Genomic DNA, 24,639 nt, shown 5'->3' with positions numbered 1-24,639 from the left:
TATCCTAAATTTGATAACGTTCAGAATCTCTGAAATTCAGGCGTTATTTTGAGAAAACAAGCCATTATTTTTGACACAGTAGTGAAAGATGTTTACATACTAACTAAAAAATAAAAGAAAAAAAAAACAAAATAAAAGTCAGTGCGAAAGGACAAAATAAAAGTCAGTAAAATAAGTAAGAATTTGTTTCGACATAATAATTTAAACGACAAAAAAATAAAAATAAATAAAAAATAAATGCTGAAATTACTCTCAGAAACATAGACGTGGTTTCAGCTCCAGTCTCCAAACCAGCCGTTTTCCTGCACCGTGTTTTTGGCGCAGATCTGCCTCGGTGTTGACTTTCAGCAGCGCAGCCTGGGCAGCTTTCTCCGGAGTGCAGAGCTGCATGCTGGGAGCGCGCAGGCCACTTTTACCTACTCGGTGCATTAATATTATTACTGCCATAAAATAACAGTTACTATCATATGAATGACATGAAACGCATCTCCTCTAAAACCCTGAGCGTTTTAATGACGGTCAGCTCTGCCGCGATGTAACAGGTATCGGTGTGTCGCTGGATAGAGAGCGGTAAGAGACGCTGAGCTAAATGGCGGAGGCAGAAGGTAAGGAGCCGCTGTGAGATTAGCTATAGTATAAATATCCTCCATTCCTCCGCAGCTCTTTTAGTGGATATTGTAGGCATGTCGTTGCTCTTTTCGCTCGAGTGGGTGATCATGTTACGGGTTGTTTATGATGAAGCTAGCCGGCTGTCTGCCTTCATAAGGCCGTGGAGCTGCCGTTGACGTTCAAGCTGTTGTTGGCTAATGGAGCTGCAGCGCGTTTATTTCGGACAGACTGTCTCCTGAATAAAAAAGGGTTAATAAAAGCTTATATCTGGTTTATAAATGACCCGTTAATTTTGCGAATTTTATTTCCTTTTTACTGAACAAACGCGGGATGATTTGCATCTTTGGTTGTGGAGCTTTTATTTTGCTCTGGTTCTCGGAGCACCTGCTCCGCTCTCCAGTCTGAGGGATGGGCTCCAGACTCTGCAGACCTGCAGCGACACTGGATCTAAACTATATCAGATTATTATATTTTATATATATTATTGGCATTCATGAGGGACAAAATAAGCCTAGACTACACATAAAACGGTGGTAACACGACCCATGTACAAATATTTAGAAATGATGTAGCTATAGGGATGCATTGATAACTGAGCCTTAGATCAATTATGCTAAATATATTTTTTTTCAGCAAAACCATACTTTTAAAAAGTAATTTTATTAATATTTATTATTGTTATATTCATTATTTATTAACACGTACTAATGTTTATTATCCATGTAATACATTTCTGCAAAAAGGTATGTTTTAGCCTATATATATATATATATATATATAGGCTATACATTCATTTATTATTTATATCAAATATTCCAAAAGAAGTGTATAGCCTGTAATATTTTATACAGAATCTTTTTGCACAAGTTTACGAAGTATAGGGGCAGTGGTGGCTCAGCGGTTAGAGCGCCGGGATATCGATAACAGGGTTGTGGGTTCGATTCCCGGGCTCAGCAAGCTGCCACTGTTGGGCCCTTGAGCAAGGCCCTTTACCCTCTCTGCTCCCTGGGCGCTGGATATGGCTTGCCACCGCTCTGGGGGTGTGTGTGTACTCACTGCCCCTAACACATGTGTGTGTGTGAGTGTGTGTGTACTCACTGCCCCTAACACGTGTGTGTGTGTGTGTGTGTGTGTGTGTGAGTGTGTGTTCACTACCAGATGGGTTAAATGTGGAGGACACATTTACATAAGGTTACATAAGCATAATTTCATTTATTTTATAAAATGTAATAACAATATTAAAATGTCATGTGTGTAAATTTGTATGTCTGTGTGTGTGTATATATATATGCTATGATCATTATTTTAATCTATCCAGTTAAATTCTTAGGTTTAATTAAGATCTTTGATCTTGGTGAAGTTGAGGGGGAAAAAACTCCACTAAAGTGCCAAGGCTTCAGATGAACTGGCTGTGGTCATTTGTGAGCTTACCTGAGAGTCTGGCCTTCTCTTAGGGATGAGCAGCACCACTCCCACAGAGGAGATGAATGGTGCTGGGAACCTGATGGACTTCCTAGACGAGCCCATCCCTGATGTGGGAACATATGAGGATTTCCACACCATCGACTGGCTCAGGGAGAAGTCCAGAGACACTGACCGCCACAGGAAGGTACTGGTGCTCACATAAAACTGGAAGCTGTGTAAATCTGTGTAAACATGTGTTCACATCTTTGTGCTGTACAGCAGAGCGGTATTGAGCTCTGTGCCTTGAATCCAGGTTCTAGTGCTGGAGCTTGTGATCACTGGTAGTTTTGAGAGAGCTTTTGCCTCATCTGATTGAAGACCCAGTGTAAAGATAGAAGGATGGTATTGGAGTTCCAGTGACCACCTTGATCATTATGTCTCACTATTCTGAGAAAGCACTCCTAATTAGGGCTTTACCATTACCTTTATTTCTCCAATTGTCTGTATCTTGGGATCATTCTGTATCCATTTAGCTCTATGGTTGTGTTTTAATAGATCACACACAGGAGTAAGGAGTCAATCTGGGAGTTTGTGAAGAGCCTGCTGGATGCCTGGTCTGGGTGGGTGGTGATGCTGCTCATTGGACTCCTATCAGGTATGGAATATCACTGGAGGCAGTCAGATGCTGTGGGTTTCAGATCAGTGACAGTCCTTCATGTGTTGGTGTTGCCCTGCTCTAACAAGCGTGATCCAAGTAATCAGCTAATTAACAGTCTCACCATTCTATTCGTCATCTTTGCTCTATGCCTGTGTTTGCGAAAGGGTAGACAACAGGTTCATCCCTTTGTTTTTGCCAACAATAAAGCCAATAGGTTTACACCTTTATTATGGTTGTGTATTCTAGATTACAGACACCCAAACAGTGATAAACAGCAGCTACTGGATGCGTTTCATGTCCTTTAGCAGGAAACTGGTCATTTGCGCTAATTATCCAGGTAGGACCAGACACATTTTCCATGAGAAGCTCAGTGCAAGCGGATTTCTTTTCATTGCCATTATGAAACGTAAAACAGGGAGTGACACAAAAATGTGATGTTACTTGAAGCTTGGACTGCACCAGAACCGACCCCGAGAACTGAACCCCAGACCACAGTTTTCTAGAGAAGCAAGGATGATACTCTGGATGCCATTCAGGCTCAGAGATTGCTTTGGTCACCAAAATGTACTAAGCTCTCTGGAAAGCTAACTTTCTAACCACCCCAGGATCAAAGACTGCTTTTGCACTCTCCCAAACCTACCAGGTTCTCAGGGAGGATGAACCACGGTCCTGAAAAGGGCTAAAGTCTAAAAATAAAAGTGCCTGAAAAGTTTAGACCACACCAGAGCTGACTTGAACTGAACCCCAGACCACAGTTACTGGAGGACCAGGGAAGAGGACGCTGGATGGCACTCAAGCTCAGAAATTACATCTGCACTCTCCCAATCATACCAAACTGTCCGGGAAACTGGACCATGGTCCAAAAAAACCCCAAAATGTGTGTGATGGGAACTTTAAGACTAGGGTTGTGACAGTTAGACAATGCAGGGATGCTAAGTTTGGGTTTTACAAATACAACAACCAATCACAGCACCTTACAGATTCACAGACAACCATGAGATGCAGTCCCAAAAAGCTAGGAAAGTAAAGAGGACTAGTAGCATTATTATGTTATATTATTATATATATATATATTTTACTTTTACAGTTTCATTACTTTATAAAAGTGTGACTAAAAAGGTGCTATAAAAAAATTTCAATTTAAAAAGTTCAATTTGAAAATCATCTGCTTTACAGATTTACAAACAACTACGGATCCAGAAACGCTAAGAGAATAAACAGCACTAATATAAAGGACAGTAGCAGAGGTTACAAGATAATTACAGATAATATTAGATACAGTACAATTAAAAAAAAAAAAAACATGAATCATAATATGAAATTAAATTTGGTGCAGCATTGAGAAGTGGATCCAGGGCTATAAATGGGGTGCATCTCTTCTCTTTTCTCCAATTCAGGCACCCTGGCTGGAGTGATAGACCTGGCTGTGGACTGGATGACTGACCTAAAAGAGGGAGTCTGTCTGTCTGCGTTTTGGTACAGCCACGAGCAGTGCTGCTGGACCTCCAACGAGACCACCTTCGCCGACAGAGACAAATGCCCCCAGTGGCAGAAATGGGCCGAGCTGATGACTGGACACACTGAGGTAGTATTATAGTTTTATATCCTACTACCTTGGAACTGTAATGATGACCGTGCACATCATCTTAAATTCATGAGTTCAAATAAATTATGTTTTCTGATTAGGGGGGCGGGGCATATGTGCTGAACTATTTCCTGTACGTGCTGTGGGCGCTGTTCTTCTCCTTTCTGGCCGTGTCGCTGGTCAGAGTGTTTGCTCCCTATGCCTGTGGGTCAGGAATACCAGAGGTGAGTTTCCACATAAATAATAGTAAAACCAAAAAGCAGCTTTGCTTTCCATCTGATGGTGTCAAAGTCATGTACACTCTTAAAAATAAAGGTGCTTCATATGTTTCTTTGAGCGACGCCATAGATCCATGAAGGAACAATTGAATCTTCTGTTCTTCACATTCATCTCTATTACAAAATGTTTCTTTATGAAAAAGTGTTTCTTCTATAGAACCATTTGATGCCTTTATTTTTTAGAGAGTAGTGGAGAACTTTGTATCTCAACACTGATTTTCTCAAAAGGCCAAAAAGTTACTGTAGTATTGAAGTTTCCTTTTAGTGGAGACCCTCTATTACGAATCCTGGACTAGGGTTAGGTTTAGGTTTAAACTGACCAGGCTGTTGTATAGTTTTCCTGCCGATGCCTTAAAGTCTTAAAGTACATTTTTTATGAAGGTTGTGTCTGATTATATTACATATTAATTCATAGTTTAAATAATATGAAGATTATACTGTTACTGATATGCAAAAAAACTTGTAGCTCCTTTGTTTTGCTATTTTCACATTTTGACATAATATGAATGTTGTTTTTTATGTTGAATGGACCAGTAAAAATCTGCTTACATTAACGTCTGTTTAAATTTTTATGTTTTTTTCCTTCTCCTGTAAATTGACCTTGATAATCTGCTTATTGTGTACATATATATGTATCCATTTGCTGACAGATTAAGACCATCCTGAGTGGCTTTATAATCCGAGGTTACCTGGGCAAGTGGACCCTGCTGATCAAGACGGTCACTCTCGTTCTGGCCGTGTCATCTGGACTCAGCCTGGGAAAGGAAGGACCACTGGTCCACGTGGCCTGTTGCTGTGGTAACCTCTTCTGCAGCCTCTTCTCCAAGTACAGCAAGAATGAGGGCAAGCGCAGAGAGGTAGATGCTCTCTGCTAAAGTTGCATTGGTCACTTTCACTGCATACTTTTCAGCTCTTGACAGACTGTTCCCGTTATTTTAGTCTTGCAGTTTTTTAATGATGTTTGACTGTGGAATAACAGCTTGCATGTTCGTGTGATCTGTAGGTCTTGTCTGCTGCTGCAGCCGCGGGTGTGTCTGTGGCGTTCGGTGCGCCAATAGGAGGAGTTCTTTTCAGCTTGGAGGAGGTACAGACATCACGTTCACCTGAATTGTTAAATTCAGATCAGATTAGCCTGTAAACACTTAGGGGACTTGGGGACAGTGTGGAGAGTTAGCTAGCCATTTTTAGTGTGGAAATGGCAGAGTTTGAGAGAGCATAGCAGAACAAGAGGAGATTAAAGCCAAAACAGAGTTGGCACCTCCTTTGCAGTAATACTATGAAAGGTCGGTACACAGTAGGGACAAACCATGAACCTCAAATGCTGTCGTCTCTTCATCCAAAAGAAAATTCAGCAGAACTAACCAAATCGCCAAAACTGTTACTTTGGGCCAGAGAGGCTAAAAGTCTAAAACCAGGCCAACCAGAGAGGACAGCAACACTATTCAGTAAAGGCTATGCTTCATGGCATGGGCTGTCCTGGTGATGTTAACCAGCCAATAAAAGCTCAGCTTGTAATGTTTCCCCCTATGAGGGCACCATAAAAAGAAAATCAGCAGATTTGGTTTTGAGGGAAAATAACAGGGTGGTAAATAGTCTTGTACAACTGCATCTGAGCATTTCTCGCACCAACCAAAGTCACATACTGTCTAGACAACTTAAATATTTATTAAATACATGTCATTGCACCTTTTAAAAATGTTGCATCCTAAATATTAACTGACAATGCCTGGATATACTTGATGGGTATGTGTATGTATGTATGTATAAATAATTAAAAATCCATTACATTAACAAATCCATCTGTTCTTTGTCTCTGTGCTCTCCTCAGGTGAGTTATTACTTCCCCCTAAAAACTCTGTGGCGCTCCTTCTTTGCTGCCCTGGTGGCCGCCTTCACGCTGCGCTCCATCAACCCTTTCGGAAACAACCGGCTGGTGCTGTTTTACGTGGAGTACCACACGCCGTGGTACATGGCAGAGCTGGTGCCCTTCATCCTCCTGGGAGTTTTTGGAGGCCTGTGGGGCACGCTCTTCATCCGGGGCAACATCGCCTGGTGCCGGCGGCGCAAGACCACCCAGCTGGGGAAATACCCTGTACTGGAGGTGATCGTGGTGACCGGGATCACGGCTATCCTGGCCTTCCCCAACCCGTACACACGCCGCAGCACCAGTGAACTCATCTCGGAGCTGTTTAATGACTGCGGAGCCCTGGAGTCTTCCCAGCTCTGCGATTACATCAACAACCCCAACATGAGCCGCCCTGAGGACGACATCCCAGACAGACCAGCTGGCCCGGGGGTCTACCGGGCCCTGTGGCAGCTAGCACTGGCACTGATCTTTAAGATAGTTATCACTATCTTCACCTTTGGCATGAAGGTAGGAACTGTGGGTTGTTGTTTTTTTTTGGCTCATTAAAGTGATGCTTTGGGTTAAAAAAGTATATATTTACCAAATTTCTCATTTCTCTTTGAGATCTTTTTAGAGACCTTCCCATATAAGTCCAGCTGAAATGACTTGTAAATGTGTTACTTTGTGCAGATCCCATCAGGGTTGTTCATCCCCAGTATGGCGGTGGGTGCCATCGCTGGCCGGATTGTGGGCATAGCTGTGGAGCAGATGGCCTACCACCACCATGAATGGATAATCTTTAAAAACTGGTGCCGGCCCGGTGCTGACTGCGTCACCCCTGGTCTCTATGCTATGGTTGGGGCTGCAGCGTGTCTTGGTAAGATGTTTTAACCCAGAGGTGACCCCTAACCTCGCCACACAATGCAAAAGCCTCACAAGCTGACCCTTTTAAATATAGCATTACAGATCTAGCAGTTTCGCAACATTCTTTTTTTAATCTCTGGTTTTATTGGCTGGTTTATGGCACCAAGGCAGCCCACAGCCACATATTCTAGCTTAAAGTGTTGCTGGATAGTGTTTTCCTCTCTGTGTCCACCTGGCACAATGTGCATTTAGCTACATTGGGCCAGTTGTAGCTGGTTTTGTTGTAAGCTTAGTATTTAGCCTCCGCTAAATACTAAGCTTTCTCCCCTGTCCTGTGTGGCTAATGTTACCTTAAACCTCCTGTCAGCCAGGTTAGTGTTAGCTTTTGGACTCCTGTCGGCCGTTCTCCCTTCTCCTGCAGCGGCTAGCTATTCTCCCGAAGTAGCCATTGTGTTTAGTCTTGAATTTACGTGTAAATATTTTATGTAAATATAATTGTACTAAGATATTTTTTTTCTATTCTAGGGCACCTTTAATCCTCCAAAACATATAGTTATATTTGATATAAAAACACTTAAGTTTTTTACGTAGTGTAAATTAGCCTACTAACACAGTTTAACACACTATCTCCCCCACTTTCCCTCTCTGACCTTAGGCGGGGTTACTCGGATGACTGTGTCATTGGTGGTCATCATGTTTGAGCTGACGGGTGGATTAGAGTACATTGTGCCGCTAATGGCAGCTGCGGTCACCAGCAAGTGGGTGGCAGATGCCTTCGGTAAGGAGGGCATTTACGAGGCCCACATCCGGCTGAACGGCTACCCCTACCTGGACCAGGACGAGTTCACACACCGCACGCTGGCCACAGACGTGATGCGACCGCGCAGGAACGAGCCCCCGCTGTCCGTCCTCACACAGGACAGCACCACCGTGGAGGATGTGGAGACGCTAATCAAAGAGACGGACTACAATGGCTTCCCTGTGGTAGTCTCACGAGAGTCCGAGAGGCTAATCGGCTTCGTCCAGCGCAGGGATCTGATCCTGGCCATCAGTAAGCTTCACCGATTTGGTTATTTATATCTGGCTATTTACCACCCTTTAGATCTTAAACAATTGTCTTCCTTTATCTGGGTAGCATCATAGGAACATTATCATCCAGCTCCGTTGGTCTCTTTCCTCCATTGACTCTCTTCTTCTGTTAACGCAGAGACTGCCCGCCAGAAGCAGGACGGAGTGGTGAGCAACTCTGTGGTGTACTTCACCGAGGACGCCCCCCAGCTTCCAGCCTCTAACCCGCAGCCTCTGAAGCTGAGACGCATCCTGAACCTCAGCCCATTCACGGTCACTGACCACACGCCCATGGAGACTGTGGTGGACATCTTCCGCAAACTTGGCCTGCGCCAGTGCCTCGTCACTCGCAGTGGGTAAGGGATTCCTTCTCAAGTACGTGATAGAAGTGGAACTCTGTAGCTCATTTGGGACTACAGAATGGCCTAGGGGCTCCAGGGGCACAAGCATCCAAATCTTTGGCCCAATCATTGGATGATTGCGAGTTTCATCCTGAGCCATGCTACAAGCATCCATGGCTGGGGGACCAAGAGAGCATAATTGAAAATAAAATTTAAAATAAAAGTAATAATAATATAATATATATATATATATATTAATTGACACGGGCAAGATTACATCTATTAGAGATTCTGAATATCGCTTTCCATTTATTTTTTGATTAATTGCTGAGCTCCAGAAATGTGTGTGAAAAGTGATCTCCATTATTCTTCAGTTTTCAGTAGGGGCTGGTGTTTTCTTTTTTAGACACATTTCCCCACACAAAGGATTTCTCAGAGGATTTTAAATGTATTGATTAGGACTTCACAATTGTGTTGTGACTGAGCTACTATGACATAACCAGAGTTTCCTCAAACCAGTCCCTGGTGGGCAGTACAAAATCCGGTGGTGCTTTGTTGAACAATCCAGTTGTTGTTTCTGATTTAAGAAGGATTCAGAAAGATAGATCCATTCTCACAAAAAAAACAGTTGCCCAACACCAATGCATGAGATATGCAGTGTGGTTATACATCAGTGGTCCGCAAATGTGGTATACCAGTGTTTTTTTCCCTGCTCTACCAAGCCAACATAATGAGTACAGATTTAAATTTTTTTTTTTTTTATGTGTTTCCTAGGCGATTACTTGGAATCATCACCAAGAAGGATGTGCTTCGACACATGGCTCAAATGATGAACCAGGACCCAGAGTCAATCATGTTCAACTAAGGTCCATCTCAGTCGCAGACCCTTCAACGCTACAGGCCGCTGAGCTCACTCCCCTGAACCCTGAAAGACTGATCATGTAAATAGTGCAACACTACTGTAACGTGTTAAGTATTCACTCCTGTAGTACAGTAACAGCATCTCATTGTGTGTTTTGGGCCAAAATGAGATCGGAAACTGGGTAAAAATGGGGAACTTGGGCTCGGAGAACTTTTTGAGGCAAACAGCGAATCTCCCCAGTAAGTGTAGTCATAGTCCCTATAGTCCCATTAGTCCACTGTCTAGTTGCAAATCCAGAATGCACAGAGATAATTTAACCAGTAGCAAAACAAAAAAAAGGTCAAATCTTAAGTAATGTCATATCTAATTAATATGCCTTCACTTGGGTTTGTATCAGATTTGTGGACATGGTCGTATACTGATTTCCCATTAGCATCGACTTACAGAGTTGCCAGTGCATCAAGCCTATGGAAAGCCCACGTGTTTGTTGATCTACCTGCTGCTGCCATATTTATTTGTACTAATGTTAATCATTAGAATTTGCCACTTTAAGCTTTTTTTCCCTGTTATGAGGGACTCGATCAAACGCTAAGATGATCCAGACTGTATCAAGGATCTTTGAAAGGGAGCTAATTTGGTGTTGGTATCACTCTTTACTGAAGGTATCCTGCAGGGTTAGTTTACAGAATACGGCACATAATCTGTAAACTGGTCAGTAATCAGTATCTCACGTGCTTACAGGATGTAAGATATTGATTACTTATTATTTCAATGTCTGCAATTTTGCATTTCAGAACAACTGGGGGGGGGGGAGTAAATGATTATCGGAGACAGAATTATTTTGTGTTAATGCAGCAGTAAGTCCTCCTTAATTATGGAGTTTCCGAAAAATACCTGCAGCATTCAGCTAATTGATTAATTGAATGTGAATATTTATTTTGAGCCGGTACGAGAATGATTTTTAGTCTGTTGGTATTTAGTCTGTTGTCTGTTACATGATTTCTGTGGTTTCTTTTTGTTCGTTCTCGCCCTGCGTGATTGAGAGATACACTGTAACCTTGGTATTTATTTTTTATGTACACATTGTGCATTTGTTTAATATGAAAAAGGAAAGGTTCGGTTAAAATGCTACAAGCTTAACTGTTTTAATTGCCGGCTATATGCTAACATACCACTTCTTCATTAAGTGGGATCAGTTCAGCAATGCAAAATGAGGGGAAAAAAAAAACAAATGAAAGGGAAAAGCAATCAACTGAACTTTTGCTTTATGGTCAATAAATCATGAAATCAGTCAAATTCTGATATCTGGTGACGTTCTTCGCTCTGTATTATTAGCTGTGTCAAAGTAATGCTAAGGATGCCGCACCCTTTTCTCAAAGAAAGAAATGAAACCATGTTAAAAATAATGAAAGCATTTATAGCATCTGGTTTAACAACAATTATTATGGTGGCCTAAGATGTTCAAATACATAATAGTACAAGTAATACAGCTGAAGTTGGAAAAATGGGCAAAAGTATTGGGACACCTGCTCATTAGTCGTTCCTTCGTTGTACTGGAAGGAGCACCACCATTCCAGAGAACACTGCTCATTGTTGAGGTGGGTTTTTCTACCCCTCTAGCCCATGTCTGGCATTAGGCATGGTGCCAATAGGTTCAGGGCTGACACGTGCAAGCAACTGCTGCCGTTGCAATGCTGGCAGGCAACCAACACGCTCGGAGGAACGGGTCGGGTACCCGGCTCTGATACATCAGCTATCAGATTGTCTCGTCTCTTAATATGCATGATTTAAGAAGTGGCTGAATAACATTTAATTATGACCCAGGTTGTTGAGCCCAACCTGCCTTTAGACAAAGTGTAAAGCATCTCGAAATCTTAATTGATTGGCAAGAAGATTTTCAAATGTGGTGAATGTTGAAGCAGTCGCCTTGTTGAAGTGCTGCGGAAAGCATCTTGGTGATCTCAGATGGGCACTGAGACGATGGTGGGCAACGGGCCGATGGGCGGGGGGTTGTACTTTTCCACACGCATCAGCCGGCGCAGAATATCATCCCGGTCCTTGGGCCAGCTGTACACGTGTGTGTTCTGCAGCCATGACGGAACATAGCTCTGAGGAGGGGGAACGAATGAAGAGATTGGATTAGATTAGTGTTCAGAACATACAGGGGTGGTTACATCAGCTCACATCAGCATGAATGAACATGACCGATCCCTGACCACAGCATTCACTCTACCAGGCTGAAGTGACACAAATCAGATGTTTTGCCTTAATTTGGACTGAATCGGATTTTTGTGGGCGTGTGAAATCCGATCTTTTCTAAACAGATTTGAGCTGCTTTCCTGTGTGGGATACGTATCCAATTAGTAAAAATGCAAAATGAATGTGAACTGCTGGGTCAGATTTCACATGCCTTTTTTTTGAGAGTAGCAATGTGCACATGTGTGTCGCTTCGTTCATTCACACTACAGGCAGATACAGGCCACTTACACTTATATATGTGAACCGTCACAATCTGATCTTAGTATAAATAAATAAATAAATAAATAAATAAAATTATTTAATGGTTTCAAACTCAATGGCAATGTGCGAACTGATAATGTTAAGGTAAATAAATGTAGGACTGGTTACTCTGGACAGCTATTTGTGTGTGTGTGTGTGTGTGTGTGTGTATGTATGTGTATGTATGTGTATATATATATATATATATATATATATATATATATATGTATGTGTGTGTATATATGTATGTATGTGTGTGTGTGTGTGTATGTATGTGTGTATATATATATATATATATATATATATATATACATACATACACACACACACACACACACACACACACACAAAATAGTAAGTCTTACCCTGTTTCATACTACACAGATTTGTCTGTGCTAAATGAAAGAAGATCTAGATGCTTTTTGAGCAGGTTGAGAGACGTTTTTATGTTTTTTAAGGAGACGGATTGGTGATGGTCTGCGTCCAGTGTTAGTTGGCAATGTTAACATAGCATCTTCCATTCCAAACTAAAGTAGGATACATCAGATATCAAAAGCCTACATGTCGTGGCTGATTGGCTGCATCTGGGCTCAGTGATCAAGCTTGTTAATTTTATTATAATTCTTTCTTTTTGTTTTTAACAAACTACTCCTTTAACGTCATCTACAACCTAAACAGTCTTATTAGCATTCATGAGCCAATAGTCATTCATGTTCCAAAACTCAGGCTGCTGACTGGCTTACGGATGTGCATGACAACACTGTGGTCAATAACCCTCCCCCCTCCTCTCAGTACCTCACACTCATTTCTGGTTTAATCCACACCCCCCTCCCCGTCCCTGTCCCCTCCCCAACCCCAAACCCAGTTGTGGTTTGCTGATGCACAGTGGTTTGGTTAGAAAGACATAGAAAAACCCTCAACACCAAACACTCAATATCCAAAGTACTGACGTTAATATTGGCCATGATCAAAAATATGATATTATTTTTTACTATATTATAACTACACAAATACTCTCAAATTCTTTACCTACATACAATCACATCACTTTAGACCAATCAGAAGACATGCTGTAGTATTGTACTTCCATTCTCTGCTAGTTGTTGCAAATGGATGGGAGAATTAATCAATGAAATAATGAAGTATTATTAATTTAAGGTATAGATTGTTATTGACTACATACTGGACATATTTAATATATGTATTGTATATTAGGACTGATGGACATTTTCATTTGAACTGTATTGACCCACTCAGCTCATTTTAATACCGTCAGTCATCAAAGTTATGTAAAACAATAAAGCCTGTTCAACAAGCATGTGAATATGTTTGGTGTGTGAAAAGCACCGTGTACGTTCTTGTTTTCGCCTCTGAAGTTTGAGGTTAAACAGTACTGCCGGTCTGCCGGTGCTACGAGCTCACCTTTTTAGCCCCGGGAAAGAGAACAGGAATGAACCTGAAGTTCTTGCAGCCATTTTGAATGAACTCGCTTTGGAGCTGGGAGACACAAACGGAACATTTACAGACAAGACCACAGACGTACACAGACAAGACCAGCCAGCTTTCAGTTATTCTAGCTCTATAAATCAACACAAAGCAATTCACAATGATGAGTCACTCTGGACCTGTTTGTGAATGTAGACAGTGTTGGACGTCCTCTCATCACACTCCACGTTGGCTCCTGTCACTGTCTCAAAGTACTTCAGGCTGATGATAATGATAATCAGGTAATCCTTCTGCAGAAACAGAGAGAGAGGCAAAGTCGCTGTTTACTGATATATATATATATATATATATATATATATATATATATAGGGTGTCAAAGGACTTCTTTTCGGTACTCTTTAGAACTCTTTTTGACAAGAGTGTAATTTCAGATTTCACACAAGTAGTAAAACAGGCCAGCAGTCCTTGTAAGAATGAACAAATGTGTTTTTGCTTCCATGAAGAACCTTCAAAAACCCTTCAAATTGGCACATTAACCCTTAAAGGGTTCTCCACACTCACTCATCTGCATTTGGATCTTCATGAAACCAAATGTGGTTCTTCTATGGCAGTGGACTCCAACCCTCCTCTTGCCAAGAACCTTTTTATTTTGTAGAGGTAAAAAATTTAAACTGGTAAAGATCAAGTGAATGTTCTTGAAACCTTCTATAATGTTCTTCATACTCACACATTCTTTCTTATACAAACATCTGGTTCTTTATGGGACCAAAAGTGGTTATTCTATGGTTGTGGTCTCCAACCATCCTCTTGGCATTGGCAGAACCCTTTACGGTTATATGAGAAACCTTCACAAAGAACCTTTAAATTGGTAAAGGACCTGTGCATCAAGCGATGGTTCTTTAAACCTTTAAAACATATCTTCACACACACACACATCTTTTATAAAAGCATTTGTTTTTTTATGGGACTAAAAGTGGTCCCTCTATAGTAGTGGTCTCCAACCCTCCTCTAGTCATTGGCCAAACCCATTTTGCTTATATAAAGAACCACTGTTTTTGCAGAAGAACCTTAAGAGAAGTTTCAAATTGCTAAAGAATCCCCAACTCTCTAACTCATCCCTAAAGTATTGGATGGAGCACCATCATCATTCCAGATACACAGCTCTTCCACTGCTGCACAGCTCAAAGCTAGGGGGCTTTACACTCCACTATCCCACGCCTGGCATTAGGCAGCATGGTGCCAATAGGTTCATGATTATCTGCTCCAGGGAGTCCTATTCTTTTGGCAGTACTTTTTCTACAGCTGTGTGTGTATTTGCACCTCTGTGTCTCAGTAGCTGAATGATGTCCACAAACATGTGGACGTATAGTGTTACTCTCCAAGAGCAGGGTACAAGGCCGCTGCCGTAGAAGAACCACCTAAACATTTATGGTCCATCACTAATTAAACATCTGGCTGCTTCTGGGGCAGATGTGTTTTGTCTCCTCCTCCTTTGTCCAGCAGGAGGCTTGGAGACCACTGCCATTAATGTCTATGGTATTATGGTATGGTGTTTACCTCATTCAGGTACCTCTCCATGCAGTCAATCTTACTGATGCTGTTCAGCTGCTGCTCAAAAACGTCAATCTGCAAAAAGCATAAAGATCATCTTCAGCTGATGGCTAGTGCGCGGCGCCAGTTTCTCATTGCTTTCGGTTACAGCTAGAGCTGACACACATCCTCTCTCTCACATGCGTGTCGAAGCCGTTGTTTCTTAGCAGAGCGACGAACTTGATGATCTCCTTCAGATGATCTTCGCTGTCCGCCTCATAGGTGACAAACACTTTTCCTTTAGTGAGAAAGAGAGAGAGAGAGAGTGAGAGTCAAAGAGTTCACAAACATGAAACGTGCCAAGGCCAGAATTCAAACACCTCATCAAGCACCTGTTCTTGGTCTGGTTTTCCAAAAGTACCAGAGAGACCAGAAAAGAGAGAGAGAGAGAGAGCTTGAAGGGATGTGCTTCTTCCGTAGGCGTGTTAATCTCTCAGCTCACGGTGGTTCAGTGTGATTAGGAGTCTTTAGGAAATGTTTCAGAGAGCCAGGAAACCTCCGACATATATATATATATATATATATATATATAGAAAAGCTCAAAATACAAGAGTCGCTAGTTCCAATTCCGGCCTTGCTGCTAGCCATCAGCAGCCGGAACCGGAGAGAGCACAATTGGCCTTGCTCTCTCCAGAAGGGGTAGAGATGGTACCTTCTCCCCACATCACTTCAGTGCAATGCTGGCTGGTGCACTGGTGTCTGCTGGCCTACGCATCAGAGCCGGGTACACAGCACTTTCCTCCAAGCACATCAGTTGCCCAGGGCGCTGGTTGGCTGGAGTTGCATTGCATGTGATAGGAGTCCAGCGACAAGAGCTGGTTAGTCAGGAGGTCAGGCAGAATGTTGGATGATCACCACCCCACCTCATCTCCAACTCCCCAACTCATCCCAGAAATATTGGACAGAGCTCCATCATCATTCCAGACAACACACTTCTCCCACTGCTCCCACAGCTCAAAGCTGGGGGCCTTTGTACCCCTCTAGCCCATGCCTGCCATTTGGCACGGTGCCAATAGGTATTATTTTATTACTTCTAGATCTTCTAGTCTCCTGGGACCAAACAGGCAGTTGGCAGCACTGTACTGTACACAACTGCACAGTGCTGCCGATCTCACTAGTGCTCTACAGCCGTGCACAGCAGTGACAGTATATCAGGGCCCGCTACCCGGAGAGCCCAGGCAACGGTGACCTGATTTGAGGCTTCCCTCAGCAGTTACTGTAACTACAGCACTGCTGCATACAACACCAACGTACATTTTCACTGACTCCACCCACCTCTTACACGCAGAGCCATGCTAATCTACTTCACATCTCCATTACGTCTAATGCATGTGGTTTGGACTTTTCTCAAGAACAAATTCCAGACATTTCTTAAAAAGAAGGACACTATATGTCCGAATATTTGTGGACACCCCTTCTAATGAATGCATTCAGCTATTAAAGTTGCACACATTGCTGATACTGATGTGAAAATGCACACACACACACACACACAGCCGGTCTAGTCCCTGTAGAGAAGTACTGGCAATAGAATAATGCCAGGCGTAGGCTAGAGGGGTATAAAGCCCCCCAGCATTGAGCTGTGGAGCAGTGGAAGAACTGTTCTCTGGATTGATGATGCTCCCAGATGAGCCAGGGAGATGAGGATGAGGTGGGGTGGTGGTCATCCAACATCCTGACCACACTAACGCTCTTGTTGCTGAATGCAATCAAATCCTCACAGCAGTGCTCCTCCAGAATCTTGTAGAAAGAAGCCTTCTTCCCTGGACAGCAGAGACAGTTAGCAGCATAAGCTTTTTTGATGCTTGATTTCAGAGGAAACAGTGAATGTACTGGGGAATGAGGCCCGTTGTCCACAGCAGCTCTGAATGAACACTTCATTAGCTCATTAAGTCTTTAGCACTCACTCTGTTCCTGGGAGAGCTGCGAGCTGCAGGGACTCGCCTGTCTGGGTCTGGGAGAGACGTCTTCACTGCAGAGAGGAAACCCCGATTAGACATTAACACCAAACCTTCCAGTGACTACGTCACACTCTGCACTCAGAAAGATCTGTAGTGAAACCCAGTCCGACCGCAAGGAAAGTGAGAAAATTTCACTCATTTCTTTATGTGTCTTGACTTTCAGAAGCTTTCATTCCCTCAATGAAATGACCCTTAAACTGCTGCAGGCTTACTATTCACTTCTTACTGTTACGACTTATTATTCAGGAACTGCTAAAACTTATTTGGTAAGTAAATAAATAAATATATATATATTTTAGCTGTTTTATATTATATATATATATAAAGTATATAATATTATATACACTTTTTATTATTGTTTAGATATTATTATTATATTATATATTATTAATTCTTTTTTATCCAGTAACTGCTATTAATATATATATATAATTTATTTTATTTTATTATTTTGTTTTGTGTGTGTGTGTGTGTTTTATAGATGTTATTAGGGTTTTTTCCCATTTTAAATATTATAGAATTTAGTTTTAAATATATGTAATGTTATATATAAATATATATTTCTTTTGGAGCATTTTTATTGGCCCATTCATCATGAAATATTGACGCAAATTAAGAAGTCTGGCCCCAATTTCCTCCCGTAAGTCACTCTATTTACTGAGTCTAGTAACGTTTTTACATTTTACATAGCAATGTAAACACATTATGCTATTGATCTATACAAATACTGTTGAATACACTTGATTTATGCTGAAATATGGATTATATTTTAAAACTAACTCTCATTCTTTTACCCCTCCTTCATCTCTCTCTCTCTCCCCATCTCAAACACACACAGCTGCACCTCCTCTAGCTCGGTTAATCCATCCATCCATTCATATTAGTCCGAGCTTCATCGTGTTTGAGGCTAATGTTCTCACTACACTACACTGAGATATGTAAAGAAAAGTTTAAAAAATGGATTCCTCTAGACAGTTTATTTGTCCTCCCGCCCACTAATTCAATGACTTTTAATATTGTTCTTTTAATAGACTTTTCTAGACGCCACTAGTTAATCAGGTCCTATTGCAGAATTCAATTATTGTAAATAATGAGTGTATATAATTACATTTACATTTACGGCATTTAGCTGACGCTCTTATCCAGAGCGACTAACATGGTTACTGGTATTACAGAGGAGGGGCAATGTATTGTTAGGAGTCTTGCCCAAGGACTCTTATTGGTGTAGCGCAGCATAGTCACCCAGACCGGGAATCGAACCCCAGTCTCCCACATGGTGTGGTAGCTCACTGGCAGGTAGTGATGTAATCTGTTGCACCACACCAACCACATGTATATATACTATGTATATTTTTACTCAAATTGAAAACAACATCTACCCATAGTGATTTACATTTCATTTCTGAATATAAAATCCACAAATTCTGTTCAGATAACTCACTTTTCAGTGCTCCCCGCATGTCCGTGCCTGTAGTGCTCGGGGCCTGTGTGACGAAAACACCCAGGGATGAAGGGCATCGTAATGTTCATTAAACCTTTGCATAACTGCACTGCAGAAAATGCCTGTGCTTGTCAAAGTGCTCCTGTGCACCTGTGCTCTGGGTCCACAGAAGGTCTGCTCACAAAAGCCTGCTCAGGTACTGAGTAACTTATCAAACTTATCAAACTGGCAGGTACAGCATCTCTCAGCACAGCAACTGAAGTCTGTTAGCTAGCAGTTTTTAATGCAAAAGCTTGAAAGTGAATACAACAGCAAAGTAGTCCACGCATGGGACAGGACTAAAATTAACCTACAAAAATAAGAATTAGGACATTACAAAATACAGCCAAAATTCAGGCTTCATTAATACTAAGTGTAATCAATTTTTATAGCACCAGGCAGGACATTCAGCATGCAGATCGGACATTCAGACCCTGTTTACACCCGCTCCATTATACCTGGATGAGGCCGAGCCACATCTGTACCAAGTGTAAACACTCCCACGCACCAGATACAAATCCGATCACTCCAATACAAATCCGATCCGATCACTCAAACCACTTCAGGAGGTTCAAATGCATCAATCTTTCCAAGACTCATTCAACAACCAAAACCCCACCCAGTACAACCCAAACACCAGTAGTAATCGCAGAACAACGAGCGAATCTGCATAATCCGTCCCACACCGCAATCAGATTTCACTCGGACTCACCGGAGACGCATTTGACTACCCAGTGTAAACGCATGCAGCTAAAATCTTTTCAGGATACCATCCAGATGCCAGTCAAATGATGTGACCAGATGTAAATGGGATCACAGTGATACTACTTTTCAGGTTTTTGAGTCATTTCTGGGAGGGTGAAGGCTAGCACGTGAGACTGAGAGGTCAACCTGATGACAGGGCCAACACTTAGACAGTTGTGCCACTTGGGAGCCCTTCATTTTTTTCAATTGACCTATCAAACGTATATATATTCATAAGAGCATTATAGGCAGTTTCACAAAACGCATATCACATGCCATATTGTCATTGTCGCACAAAAACCTTGTATCTCTAAAACAGCAACTTTACAGTTTTCCATTTTTATACTACCACATTCAAATTACATTAAGAACATGAAAAGAAAAAAGAGATACATGGTTTTTATGCTACGGTAACATTATATAGGCTATCATTTATATCACAATATTTTGACTAGTAATGCCAATGCTGTCTGTATAACTCTACAACCAGCGCTATAACCAACTTTATCACAATAGTGGAAAAATAATGGCATACTGGCCACCACTAGACTCATTATTCACCTACTGTTCCTCTTGTAACAGACTTCAGTGATGACTGTGTCACCTACAGTAGTTTTACGTCTAACAGTATCTCATACAAGGTCAGAAACCACATAAGCAAGTATATTACGTTATGTGAGAAGTGGTATTCCTTGCTCCTGGGCTCCCCCTATAGCTCTTTGAACCAGCACTAAAGGACATGTTTTAAACATGCATTTCTGGACAAGCTGAGAGAGATACAGGACCACCACTGAAAGTGAAAGAAGCATGTGGGCTGAGGTGGTAGAGTAATACTACAGGATTTTACACCAATACGATCCTTAGCACAGTTAGCAACGTGCCAAGCCTGAAGTAGCCATGACAGAGACGCTATTCTCCCTTTTACAGTTTGTGGAGCATCACAGTGATTTTGAAGTTTTTCTAAGATGAAAAATCGACATACTGTTGCTTTACCTTGGCACAGTTTGAGGTCAGTGTGTGATGATTTAGGCATGCAGTTGGCTAATGCACAATGCAAATTAGCAGCTACATCAGCTAGCAAAGAGTAAAGGATCTCATTCAGGGGGTTTGCTATCTACCTCTTCTGTAGGGCAGGTGGTATCCAGGCCCAGGGCTGAGATGATGGCGCATCTGGAGAGGAACTGGCCCACACTGGCCATAGCAGGGTTGGTTGGGGGGAAGGCCAGGAAAGGCCATGGCATGGTGTGTGTGCATGGGTAGACCTGGGGGAAAAGAGTGTAGCGATCTTGGAAGCTCCAGGCTGCCAAGGCTGGGGCTGTGTCTGCCCGGGAGGGAGTGAGGCCCGCTGGGGAGAAAGCAGCCATGTCCAGGGTAGCTTTGGTAGTCTGTGGAGGGCAGGTAGGGTGGCAGGCTGTTTGTGTAACATCCCTCCGAGTTTCTGCTACGATAGCTGGAATAATTCCAGGCACAGTGTGCTTCTGGGTCTATTCCGCTAGCACCGGCGTGGCTGGGGTAAGGCGCCTGCTGAATGTATCCAGAAAAGTTATCGTGGGGGGGTCGGGCGAGGTCACTGAGCAAGGGATAGTGTTGCTGGTTGAACGGCTGTCCTTCCATTGTTCTGGAGGCTTGAGGGGAGGCCTTTGGGTTTTGAAATCGTGCAAGATGTTCAGATTGGAAGTGCTCGCTCAGCGTCTCGTCATTTTCCTCAGGACAGTTGAGCGATCTGCACTGCTGGTTATGGCAGGCCATGCGGCTGTGGGATCTACATACAAACAAACATGTTACACAATATCCTCTGCAAAGTAATAAGCAATAAATCACATGAGTGGATATGAGTCTATATAATTATATATCTGTTTGTAATATACTTTGTAATTTATAACTTATGGACAAAAGTATTGGGACACTGCTCATTCACAGTTTCTTTTGAAATCAATAGTTTATCCTGCTTTTTATTGGAGTAACTGTCTCTACAGTCCAGGGCAGAAGGATTCTCCTACAAGATTTTGGGGCAGCATTGCTGTGAGGATTTGACTGTGGCGACAAGTGAGGTCTGGATGTTGAGTGATCATCACCCCATCTCATCACCCCCCACTCCCCAACTCCGTATCCCCCAGCATCGTCCATCGTTCCAGGGAACACAGTTCTCCACTGCTCCACAGCTCAATGCTGGGGGGCCCTGTACCCCTCTAGCCCACACCTGGCATTAGGCATGGTGCCAATGGGTACATGCATATACAAAAAAGCACATATTTTAAATATATTCTCAAAGATTCATACTTCACCTACTCCAACAGCAAGCCAAACCGTAAAACTGGTCTTACATCAGCATGCAGTCAGGAATGTTGGCCAGAGGCTATGCACCAGTCATTTTTCTAAAGTAAGGCTACAACATTTTTGTAATCCCCGCTTTGTTGGGCAATTATCCGTCTGCTAAGGAACAACCACATCTGCCTTTTACTGTCAAAACATCTACAAATAGGGAAGTTTGTGCAGTGACAAATAGGCAGAGCATTTACGGTATTACGGCAAGTTCCAGTGTAACAGAGATTAAGTAAAGATAGGGAGGCAACCACTGCATGCTTTGCTCATAGTTCACAGCAGGCCTCATACTAGTACTTCTACAGACTGAACGTACGTCTGAACATCTGGTTTAAATACAGTCAAAAAAAATATGTTGACATTTGCTGCGTCTTTCTGTGTAGGCTTTCGTAGACGGGAACCAGCGGGGAAAAATCTAACCTTACACACAAGTCTTGACATGGGTCAGGTTTTGTGGTAGAAGAAAGAGGCCAACGTATGTGTGCAATGAGTACCAAAAAAAAGTAGGCCTCTGAATACAGTACACCCAGGCAACCAGTCCTCATGTTCCGGTATTATTTAGGCCAAACTGCAGAAAAGAAAAACTGTCTGAAAGTGAATGCCTAATTTCTGCAGATGTTGCAACTGCCTGAAACCACAACTGAGCCCTATCTGTGAGCAGAAGGCTTGTCTACCTCCCTCATCTCTCAAGGTTATGACATGCCTATTGCACAGTAACAGCAAACTAAACTACAGAGAAACCCAGGCCAGATTTTACTTTGCGGATCGGCCGAATGCCTACTGCACTTGTCATAAATGTGTCTGCATGATGTGTGGAAGTTTGATCATGGTGAGGGCTACTGCTAACAGTGGGCCAAAAACAATTGATAAGATCTTTCCGTTGAGCTTGGCATTCAGCAAATACCCAGAAGAGAAGTTCATACAAACTGAAACCGAAAACCACCACCACTGCCTGGATAAAATAAAATGAATCAAAATAACATAATTATATCTATCTATCTATCTATATATATATATATATATATATATATATATATATATGATACCAATTATTATAATCAAATAATTTCTTTATATATCTACTGAAGCCGAAAACCACTGTCTGTTTAAGATGGAATATATATATATATATGGTGGTTTTTGGCTTCAGTATATATATATATATATATATATATATATATATATATATATATATATATATATATATATACATGTATATATACACATTTGTACTGCTTTTGGTTTACTGCTAACAGTGGGTCAAAGACAATTGATAAGATCTTTCTGTTAAGATCAGCAAATACCCAAGAGAAGCTCATACAAACTGAAACTGAAAACCGCCACTGCCTGATTAAGATGGAATTAATTAAAATAAACATAATTACATTATGATTACAGATCTATCTTTCATACTAAATTACAGTTATGGTATATGTATATATTGATAAAATAATGAATTGAATGTGAGATCAATTATTATGATAAAATAATGTATACACACACACACACACACACACACATTTGTACATAACTGAAGGTTATGGTGAGGTTTACTGCTAACAGTGGGTCAAAGACAATTGATAAGATCTTTCTGTTAAGATTGGCAATCAGCAAATACCCAGAAGAGAAGCTCATACAAACTGAAACTGCCTGATTAAGATGTAATTAATTAAAGTGACATAATGACATTATGATTACATACTAAATTACAGTTATGATATATATTGATAAAATACTTCATGGAATATTAGATCAATTATTATGATAAAATAATGTATACACACACACACACACACACACATTTGTACATAACTGAAGGTTATGGTGAGGTTTACTGCTAACAGTGGGTCAAAGACAATTGATAAGATCTTTCTGTTAAGATTGGCAATCAGCAAATACCCAGAAGAGAAGCTCATACAAACTGAAACTGCCTGATTAAGATGTAATTAATTAAAGTGACATAATGACATTATGATTACATACTAAATTACAGTTATGATATATATTGATAAAATACTTCATGGAATATTAGATCAATTATTATGATAAAATAATGTATACACACACACACACACACACACATTTGTACATAACTGAAGGTTATGGTGAGGTTTACTGCTAACAGTGGGTCAAAGACAATTGATAAGATCTTTCTGTTAAGATTGGCAATCAGCAAATACCCAGAAGAGAAGCTCATACAAACTGAAACTGCCTGATTAAGATGTAATTAATTAAAGTAAACATAATTACATTATGATTACATACTAAATTACAGTTATGATATATATTGATAAAATACTTCATGAAATATTAGATCAATTATTTTGATAAAATAAATAAAAAATAAAAAGGAATATTATATATATAATACATATTAGATATTACATATATATTTCTGTTAGTATATAATTCATTACTACATTATTGAAATTACCTAAAATATTGATTTATATTTTTCTGACTGATGGAATAATATGACTAAACACGTAAAGAAAGAAGTAAATCTCTAATATTATTAGACATATTATAATAAGGGAATAAACACTCAATGCCCCCTTAAAAACAGTTCTTCTAGGCTCTTCAGTAAAGAGAATGGTTCTCCAGAGAACCATCGCATCCAGCACCAGGACAGAGAGAGAGGCAGGGGGCCAGAGAGGCCAGAGAGGCCGCTGTCAGCCCTGCCTCCCACTTACTGTAACTGACACTGCTGTTGAAGACTGGTGAGCTGAAGCTGAGGGTTTACCTGAAGCAGCACCTGAGAAGTTTAGCGAAGAATCATCGAAAGCAGCCAGCTAATCTGCCTCAGGCCAAGGAGAAGCTGGAGTCCCGTCTCTTCTTCAGGAAGGCTGAATAATCTCGGAGGAGGTCAGGGCGAGGTGACCGCACTTCTCCTCTTCTCGCTGTTTTAGTGAACTCAATGGAAGCGATGATCGACTGAGCGCAGACCCCGCCCCCTACAGCAGTCCAGTCCGGGAAGCGAGACTCTGCCTGCCAATCCCAGCATAGGGGGGCGTGGTTTGGGAATGCTTAGGGGGCGGGGCTGAGTTGTAACCCTTTAATAGTAGAGTAACCTGTTTGCTGT

General features: G+C 41.5%; 2 protein-coding genes across 3 annotated transcripts; one reads left to right on the top strand and one right to left on the bottom strand.

Moving 5' to 3' along the window:
- The first annotated feature begins 339 nt into the window (after positions 1 to 339).
- Positions 340 to 10,811, top strand: clcn4 (chloride channel, voltage-sensitive 4). The gene is made up of 12 exons (XM_072659898.1): positions 340 to 605; positions 2,064 to 2,218; positions 2,569 to 2,668; positions 4,069 to 4,256; positions 4,358 to 4,480; positions 5,185 to 5,391; positions 5,538 to 5,618; positions 6,363 to 6,908; positions 7,071 to 7,257; positions 7,900 to 8,295; positions 8,452 to 8,668; positions 9,428 to 10,811. The coding sequence occupies exons 1-12, from the start codon at positions 590 to 592 to the stop codon at positions 9,516 to 9,518; spliced, it is 2,307 nt and encodes a 768-aa protein (XP_072515999.1). The 5' UTR covers positions 340 to 589; the 3' UTR covers positions 9,519 to 10,811.
- traf3ip2b (TRAF3 interacting protein 2b) lies at positions 10,709 to 24,475 on the bottom strand. 2 transcript variants are annotated; one of them, XM_072659899.1, is made up of 9 exons: positions 24,301 to 24,475; positions 20,354 to 20,997; positions 18,453 to 18,495; positions 16,958 to 17,022; positions 15,191 to 15,288; positions 15,018 to 15,086; positions 13,640 to 13,750; positions 13,437 to 13,511; positions 10,709 to 11,623 (listed from the first exon to the last, which is right to left on the bottom strand). In XM_072659899.1, the coding sequence occupies exons 2-9, from the start codon at positions 20,982 to 20,984 to the stop codon at positions 11,477 to 11,479; spliced, it is 1,239 nt and encodes a 412-aa protein (XP_072516000.1). In that variant the 5' UTR covers positions 20,985 to 20,997; positions 24,301 to 24,475; the 3' UTR covers positions 10,709 to 11,476. The 2 variants fall into 2 exon arrangements, with proteins under 2 accessions (XP_072516000.1, XP_072516001.1); XM_072659900.1 differs by lacking the exons at positions 10,709 to 11,623; positions 13,437 to 13,511; positions 13,640 to 13,750; positions 15,018 to 15,086 and having other exon boundaries at positions 15,199 to 16,813.
- Positions 24,476 to 24,639: the final 164 nt, after the last annotated feature.

The sequence above is a fragment of the Salminus brasiliensis genome, chromosome 17 (genome assembly GCF_030463535.1).
Source record: "Salminus brasiliensis chromosome 17, fSalBra1.hap2, whole genome shotgun sequence".
Taxonomy (NCBI): Eukaryota; Metazoa; Chordata; class Actinopteri; order Characiformes; family Bryconidae; genus Salminus; species Salminus brasiliensis.
Note: the sequence above shows the minus strand (reverse complement) of the source record. Positions and strands in the feature narration are given on the sequence as shown.